Raw genomic sequence first — 8,620 nt, forward strand, 5'->3', positions numbered from 1 at the left:
GTCGTGTTCACCGGAAACCTGGAGGTCAACTGTGTTCGCATAGACCACGACAGAGCCAGAAATTCTCTGACCACGATTAAATTAAATACAGATAAAGATATTAATGATGAAATCACGAATTTCTCTTCTCAATTATCTGAAAGTAAATAAAAACAAATCAGGCAGAGCTCACTCTAAACTCTAAAACCTGAGTGTGCAGGGCAGGCTGCCCTTGACCTGGTGGAGGGACAGAGGAGCCCGTTCTCACTCAACTGCTCCACAGACAGACTGAGACCAGTCTATGACTGAGACTCAGGAGGTCCTTCCTGCCAAGAGCCATCAGCTTTACAACACATCACTGGGGAGGGGAGGGAGAGGAGTTGTGGAACGAGGGGAATGATGTCCCACATACTATTATGCACTTGCACTTTCCACTGCAATCCTGCATTTTTATTACCATGGGCTATTTATTTATTGTTTTTTATTTATTCTATTCTCAATGCACTCATTTTTACTATTTTATGTCTTGCTGTTGAATGATGTTGTTTATTGTGCAGCTGAGAAACTGAATTTCCTTCGGGATAAATAAAGTATCTATCTATCTATCTATCTATCTATCTATCTATCTATCTATCTATCTATCTATCTATCTATCTATCTATCTATCTATCTATCTATCTATCTAAATGCTGACCCTGGGTCGAGTCACACCGGCCCTTTGCTCCATGTGATGTCCTCTTCACCTCATCAAAGACAAAAAAAATGTTTCAAACTGTTTATTCAGTGTGATATATTGGAACAGAAGCACACGTTATGTAATAATATCCATTATCCAGGTCTCCCAATCAAATTACATTTAAAAAAGTACAAGAAACTATGTATGTCTGTCTGTTCTTGGTTTCTACATCATAAACACAGGGTCTATCACTTAAACCATTATGGTGGGAGGCTCTGGCATCTTGCATAATATTTCTAGATCTATACACTTTCTGTTATAAATTTCTATTAAGAGCTACCTCACCTCAAATATTCTGTTCTGCATGTCCAGTTTATGAAGAATATCTAATACCTGTTGTTCATCTTAAAGATTGCGATATTCGTACATGTATTCAGTGAGTTATGGTAGAAGTTTGGGGGCTGGTGTTGTTGTTGAACTATCCTTGTCCACTGTTCCTAATATTTCATGCTTCTTTTTAACAATGGAGTTTTATGCGTCCTTTTGAAGCACTGCAGTGTTGTCAGATATCAATTTGTCTTCTTAGTTGTAGACATTCTTTTGTCAACTACAATATACTGAATATCTTAGTAGTATGTGTTACAGCATTATTGGCATGGTAGTACAGTGGTGGGCACTGTCACTTACTATACGAGACCTTGAGCATCCAGAAGAGGGCAGCAGAGGTGTATGCAGGTGAGCGGATCTCTGTCCAGCAGTTCTTAGGAAGCTGTAGTATTTTATTCAAAAGGAAAGTAGGTAGTTTCTTGGGCAGTACAGTCTTTATTGACAACAGTGTATCAGACAGCATTGTGTAATATCCTCATGATCTGCAAGTAAGTCAAACTACTGAACATTGCAAACACTTGAGAAGCAGCACTAAACATGAGAAACTGTATTCAAACTTTGTCTTAAACAGTGTTTCATGGTTTAATACACTTTGCATGACCCTGCAGACCTTCTGTGTGTGCACACAGATTTAAAACTTAACAGCTGCACTTAGTAGCGGACTAACACTTGTTGGCGAGATCTGTATTTATACCCTTTTAAGCTGAAACATGGAAAATCTGTGGAGTTGTGGTGCAGATCAGCGAAAAGCCCTGGGAGATGCTTTAGTGATATTTAAAGCTTTTTACAGTCATTCACTCGTGGCCCAGATGAAAACAGCAAAGCCTAACCTCTTCACTCAAACAGCAGGAAGCTGACAGTCATACAAAACATATTTAATTAAACAAACCACAAGTCACAATTTCAAACTTCACTGAAGCCGACTGGATGTAAACTGAAAGAATTAGTCGGGGTGCCATATGCACCACTGCATCATATTAAAATGTTGGAGATGTGTGTATCATTTCAAAGCTAAAATGTCTCCTCCCCAAATTCTTCCTGGCATATTTGATGAAGTATTTGAAAATCTTCGATGAGACTTGATGAGAGATCACTGAGCATTATAAGGGTGAGGTCCAAAGCAGTGGCCAAGCTTTTTCACTGTCCTCTTGGCAAATCTCAGCTTCCCTCGTTTCTTCAGGGAGGCTGTGTACTCATTCGACTTGAGTTTGGAGTAATAGTCTGAGAACTTGTTGAAGAGGATGGATATGGGCAGGCCGTTGAGGATAATTCCAAAAGCGATGCAGATGAAAGCAAACAGACGGCCCAGTATGGTCTCTGGGTAGACGTCTCCATACCCCACAGTGGAAATGCTGACCTGCAGGGGACAGAGGAGAGCAGACACAGACGTTACAAAACTTACCAACAGACAGGTTTAGTCTTCTGGTTAGCAGACCTCTGCTGACTCTTATGTGTCATTTTGCCAGTAAATTGGGGCAGTCTATTCTAGTCTCTCTCAAGATAACACCATTAGTCTAAAACAATGAAATATTATTAGGAGATTTTTCATTTTTATATTTTTGTCAACCTGAGACCCAAGAAATGGCTTTTTGCCATCCCAAGATATGAATGAAATGGCTATCATCATCAGAAAGAGGCTTGTGAATTGTGTACCCAGGGATTGTCTACAATACATGGATAAAAGAGATACACTACTGTATGTTACTTAACCCACGTACACTGTAGTTACAAAAAGTATGTCAACAGTGTCTTAATGGCAACACTTAATTTAGAAAAATGCCCTCATACAGAGTTTGGGATTTTTTTTTTTTTTTTTTTTTAGGAATAGGCCTATTATTAACTCCTCTCTGTAGTGTCACATTTTAAGTAGGAACAATTTCAATAAATCCACTTCTATTCACTTAAGTGTAAAAAAAAACATAAATGATTTCATCTTTCCCGCAGTGTCAAGGAGAACATAATTTGTTTTCATCAAAATTATCCCTGAGTTGTATAACATCGATCCCTAGGAGCAGCTGGCTGTGACAGGAGATCACAAAGTGCTACAGACATAACAGATATACTACATTAGTCAAGATTTAATAACTCTTATGCACTCTCACAACAGAAAAATCACAGCTCATATCATGATATCAGTCGTCTTCCATATTGTCAGATTTTGTGCTGTAAATTATTAGTGTAAAAAAAAAAGTATGTTGCTGATGGTTAAACGTGAGCTCAAAATATTACACTTCCCCTAAAAAGTGGTTTAATTGCTCAGTGAAAATACCTGTTAAATTACATTTTCGCCTTGTTCTCTACAGCAACAGTCACCACTGTGTGATCATTAGGCCTTCCCTACAGTCTTTGGAAAAGTGGTTGTTTCCCACTCAGGTTTCCTCTTTCTTCTTACTGTGCAACAGTGTGGCTGGATTGTGTGACTCTGTTGGATTGTGACTATTCAGGGGTGTGTGATATCTGACTTACAGTGAAATACGGATTCAATGTTAATGCTTTCCTGTCAACAGAAAAACTGACCCAGAAGTGGGCGTTCTAGTGACTCAGACCACACACAGTTGTGTTCAACAGGGGTCACTACCAGCGAGTAGAGCTCCAAGTAACCTTTTCTATACCATTACAAGGATTATAATTTACTTCCCTAAGATTATAGGCAAGATTGTACCACTCCAGTGAAAGAGGGAGGGGGAATTATCTGCTAACAGGTCTACATGGAAACTGGCAGAATCAAAGGTTTGTGTTTGTAGTTTAACTCAAGATCCAGAGAGAGATCCAGACATCAACCAAGTTATTCCAACCTTTCCAACCTGATCAGATTAAACCAGTGAATATCGTTGACAGTATAAGAGTACAGTGTGTAGTTTGACTTTACTGTTTACCACACAAGTCACACATTCCAAAGCATGAGGTGACTCACCCAGCTGACCTCATTGTGTTTTGTGAGCCAAGTACTGCCAGAGTGTAATCTAATAACATTACACAGTTAACACACCATTTAGGGAACATGTCAGCATTAAAGTAATTGAAGGACAGGGCAATTTTAAATAGGTTACTTTGGTTGTGTACTCCATACAACATTTCTAACCTCATATTCTGTTCGTTGTTGTGAATCTTCTCTCTGTGTTGTCACTTTAGATTCTATTCTCCTGATCTTATACACTACCGTGCTTTACAAAGGTTTACTTACAGCTGCCCACCACCACGCATGAGGGATGCTTGTAAAGTTTGTTTGTGGCATGTCATGCTCCACGGTATAAACCATGGCAGAGAAGCTGAAGATGCCCATGGCAATGAAGAGGAAGAGGCAACCCACTTGCTGGTAGCACTGACGCAGTGTGAAGCCAAATGCCCGCAGACCTGTGGAGTGTCGAGCAAGTTTCAAGATACGAAAGATTCGCATCAGTCTCATGATTCTCAACACTTGCCCCAGCTTTCCCACTTGCCCCACTGCCTGCATGTCGGCCTCGTGCTTCATGTAGTTTTCCTCGTTGTCAAAGAACTCCAGGATGCCCTGCAGATACTGGGGCAGGATGGCGATCAGGTCCACTGTGTTGAGCACACTCCTGCTAAAGGATTTGATGTCAGGAGTGGACACCAGACGGAGCAGGAACTCCATGGTGAAGAAGGCAATGCACATTGACTCCACATACTCCCAGTACGTCTTACCACTGAGCTGACCTGTGGCAGTTCTGTATTGCATGTCCTCCACTGTGTTGAGAGTCATGGCCACCAAGGAGATCAAGACAAACAGACTGGAGGCCACAGCCATCAACTTGGCCTTAACAGACGAGAAGGGCTTTTCCATCAGGTTCCAGATAGCTCGGCGCTTCTGGCCCATGAACATGTCGTGAAAGAGTTCCTCATTCTCCTCGATCTCCACCTCGGCTTCCAGCTCCCTCTGGATCTTCAGCTGCTCGTTCAGCTCATCCTGCCTCTCCTCAAAGGAGATGCGACAACAGCGGTGGGTGTTCTTTATCCTCACACCCCAGTAGTTGATTTCCTCCAGAAAGTTGCGGGGACACAACTCATCCTTGATCCACAGCACACCAGTCCTGTAGAAGTTGAAGATGCTGTGGAACACATCTGGGTCCCTGTCAAAGAAGTACTCGTTATTGGTCACAGTGTAGTCATCGCACAGGTCCAGCTTCATGTTGTGGTCAGTGTAAGTGGCCAGTCGTCCTATTCTGGTCTTGGGGTATTTGGCAGCCATCTTGTAGGCTATCTGGTAGGGCTTCCCCCCTACATTTATATTGATCATGTAGTTTCTCTTGATGGGTGAAGGCTGCTTGTAGCTGTATGGAGTACTGTCGTCCTCTTCATCTTCATACTCGGCGTAAATGTCGTAGATGTCTCTGCTCAGCTCTTGCATGGAGTTCCATGTCTTCACGCAGCTCTCCTTGGCTAGTGGGTAAACGATCTCAGAGGGTCTTCGATTTAAATCCGAATCTGTGACTTTGTAGTTGGGAAAGAGACTCTGTCTCCTATTCCACAAGTTGACCATCTTGCTGGTGCTCCCCATGTTGATCCCCCGAGTCTACACAGCAGACAGACCGCTCAGACCAGCCAGCATTACTGCTGTCTAATACCCCTTCACCTAAGCGTGGAGGACAGGAGCAGGATGCCTCATGGCCCCATTAATGTTGCTGACTGAGAGGATCCGCGTGCTTACAGGGCATCTAAATACCATTATCCCCTGCTGAGCTGCCTGGCTGGTATGACGTTGGCTGTGTGGCATATCTCAACAAATGTCCCTCAAGAATTCACCCACTTCCACTTATAGTCAATAAATGTTGTATGATGTAAATGTATATTGGTCACATCTTACTTGAGTAACCTAAAGAGAGCATACACACAACAAGAACTGTTATTGTGCTTTCCTTTATAAATGCATAGACAATGAATGTACCATGCATTAATCTTTCTGAAATCCCTACAGATTACTCAAGGAAGTCATATTGGAAGGATATGATTGGAAAATACCATTCTGTGTGTTTTAGGTTACTTTTATGTTGCTTAAGGGAAAACTGTAAAACTATGTGATTTTTTATTTATTTATTCCAAAATAGATTGAAATGTTTTATTTTTGTAAACGCCTCTTAAGGATTGATTGTAAGTTGTTGATGTGAGTTTTTATTTTGCAGTGCTTTAAAGGGATAGTAGCATATTTTTAAAGTGGGGTTGTATGATCTACAAATAGCCCCTAAGTACTTTAATTGCAGTAGAAGACTCTCTGCACTCCTCCCGTTAGCAACGCCAGCCCATAGCCCTGCCCAGAGATTTACAACATACATTGTTGTGAATGGACCCAAAGAAACGGCCTATTTTCGGGGCCTAAAAGCGGTTTTACCTGAAAAAAAAAAACACAGTTCCATTGTTCACTATAATTTTTTCCAGCCCCTCAAAGTGCAGGAAAAACAAAGTATTTATTTGGACCTAACCAACTGCTGATCGGCGGGCGCTAACCCTGGGCGAAGGGATACGTGAGTTGGTTAGGTCCAAATAAAAACAGTGTTTTTCCTGCACTTTGAGGGGCTGGAAAAAATTATATTATAGCGAACAATGGAACTGTGTATTTTTTTTTCAGGTAAAACCTCTTTTAGGCTGCAAAAATAGGCCGTTTCTTTGGGTCCATTCACAACAATGCATGTTGTAAATCTCTGGGCAGGGCTATGGGCTGGCGTTGCTAACAGGAGGAGTGTAGAGAGTCTTCTACGGCAATTAAAGTACTTAGGGGCTATTTGTAGAGCATACAACCCCACTTTAAAAAAAATGCTACTATCCCTTTAAGGCTCCTGCACCGAAGGGGAACAAAGGAAGGCTGGCGGATACATAAAAGAGGATAAAGGCTTTAAGCATTAGCCTACATCCTGATTGTGAGGGGGTATTCTTCAGACATGAAGTCAGTCTTGGAAATAATCTTTTGGTTTTTATATTAAAATCATAGACAGAAAGCTGTTATAAGGCTGTGATCGATCTTAACCCTAACTGACAGGTAGTGTTTAAACCAAATTAGATTTCTAGCCAAAGGAAGTAGGCTATGTAACATAACTTTAAATTTGCTTGCAATTGAATCCTCTTATTGGATACCAGATTATTGCCTTGCTGATTAACACGTGACCAGAGATGTTGTTCTGCATGGCCACTGTTTGATGGCATGATCAGCCCTACAGTTTATTAACCTTCATTCTTTATTTACCTTTCTGCTGCCAACCACTGCTGATTAGTTCAAACAATTAAGGATTTAAGTTGCTAAAGCAGTGACATTTAAATAGAGCTAGCAGACTTAGTCTAGGCTTGTTAGTGTATAGTGTTTAAAGAATTACAGGTGAACTGGATTTGTCATGCGAACCACAGGTCATACTGGAAAGAAGAGGCCACCATGATGAAATGAATGTGAACATTTATGATGTGTGTGACGGAGTGAGGTGACTGTCTTCATGGCTCAGTGGATTTATCATGAAAGATAAACAAACAACTGACTCAAAACCATCTCGGATACTTAAGGGAGATTTAGTGTCATTATCCTGTAACTGCCTCATGGCCATTCAGTATGGTATTATTCGCCCTGTCTGTCTGTGTCCCCAAACAAAATAATCAGCCATTGCCTCTTGCTGTTTATATTAGGTTTTACTCCATACAGCTCTTTTTTCTGCATCACCAGCTTTACCATATTTTCCTGCAGTATCCCAGGACACAGTACTTATTAAGCAAACTCCAATCTATATCTCCATAGTTGTATTTCACTGGGATTAATATCATCTACTCTCAAAGTCTGTGGTTTCCTGTCCATCACCGTTGTCCATAAGATTTACAGATCAAATTTAGTAAATACCGTTCAAAGCTGCTTAGTAAGACAAGAATGAAGGTTATAATCCCTTATATATAGGTTTATAAAGCCTTGTGTCATATATATAACAACAATAACAACAAATACATATATATATTTGTTGTTATTTACAACTAAACACAGATTGCTCTGTAACAATAACTGTGTAACCTGACCTTTGTTGATGTTATTACATGGTCTGTTCCAAATAAGGAGATAGTGGTTTCTTTATGTATTTTCCCAGCTGAATTTATTTTCCTAAAGACATTGCCACAATTCAAAATTGCAAAAGAAAGTGTCACAATTTACACACTATAAAGATGCTAAATTGTTTTGTCCATTCTAGCACAATAAGGTGAAACATGTGAGGCTCGTGATAGGGATGGATGGATAAATGGATGGATGGATGGATTACCACAGCCACATGTGTCATGACTGCATTTGAGATTAAATTAGTGGAGTATTACTTATTGTAATGTACAAAGTAATCCAGCAGATGGAGGCATCACAGTCAGCGATGTTCTCTGTCTGTTTGTGGGGCCAACAAAGTTAACAGATGACTTTCAACAGATTCAGTAATATTTTCCTATTTTATTTCCTTATTTTTTCTTTTCTTTGTAGCTTTGAATATAAAACATATTTGGGGGTGACTTGACACAAACAGACTCAGGGGAATTCCATTAAAAAAACAGTTGATAAACATATATAGGCTATATTGTGTTCTTCCACCACATTGCACACATTGCATGTCAAAT

General features: G+C 40.4%; 1 protein-coding gene across 1 annotated transcript; it reads right to left on the reverse strand.

Moving 5' to 3' along the window:
* Window positions 1-1,975: 1,975 nt before the first annotated feature.
* On the reverse strand, window positions 1,976-5,691 carry LOC146981844 (potassium voltage-gated channel subfamily V member 2-like). Its single transcript, XM_085787407.1, has 2 exons — window positions 4,227-5,691; window positions 1,976-2,399 (listed from the first exon to the last, which is right to left on the reverse strand). The coding sequence occupies exons 1-2, from the start codon at window positions 5,556-5,558 to the stop codon at window positions 2,133-2,135; spliced, it is 1,599 nt and encodes a 532-aa protein (XP_085643533.1). The 5' UTR covers window positions 5,559-5,691; the 3' UTR covers window positions 1,976-2,132.
* Between the last annotated feature and the right edge of the window lie 2,929 nt (window positions 5,692-8,620).

The sequence above is a fragment of the Trachurus japonicus genome, chromosome 9 (genome assembly GCF_045865225.1).
Source record: "Trachurus japonicus isolate A0001 chromosome 9, Traja_1.0".
Taxonomy (NCBI): Eukaryota; Metazoa; Chordata; class Actinopteri; order Carangiformes; family Carangidae; genus Trachurus; species Trachurus japonicus.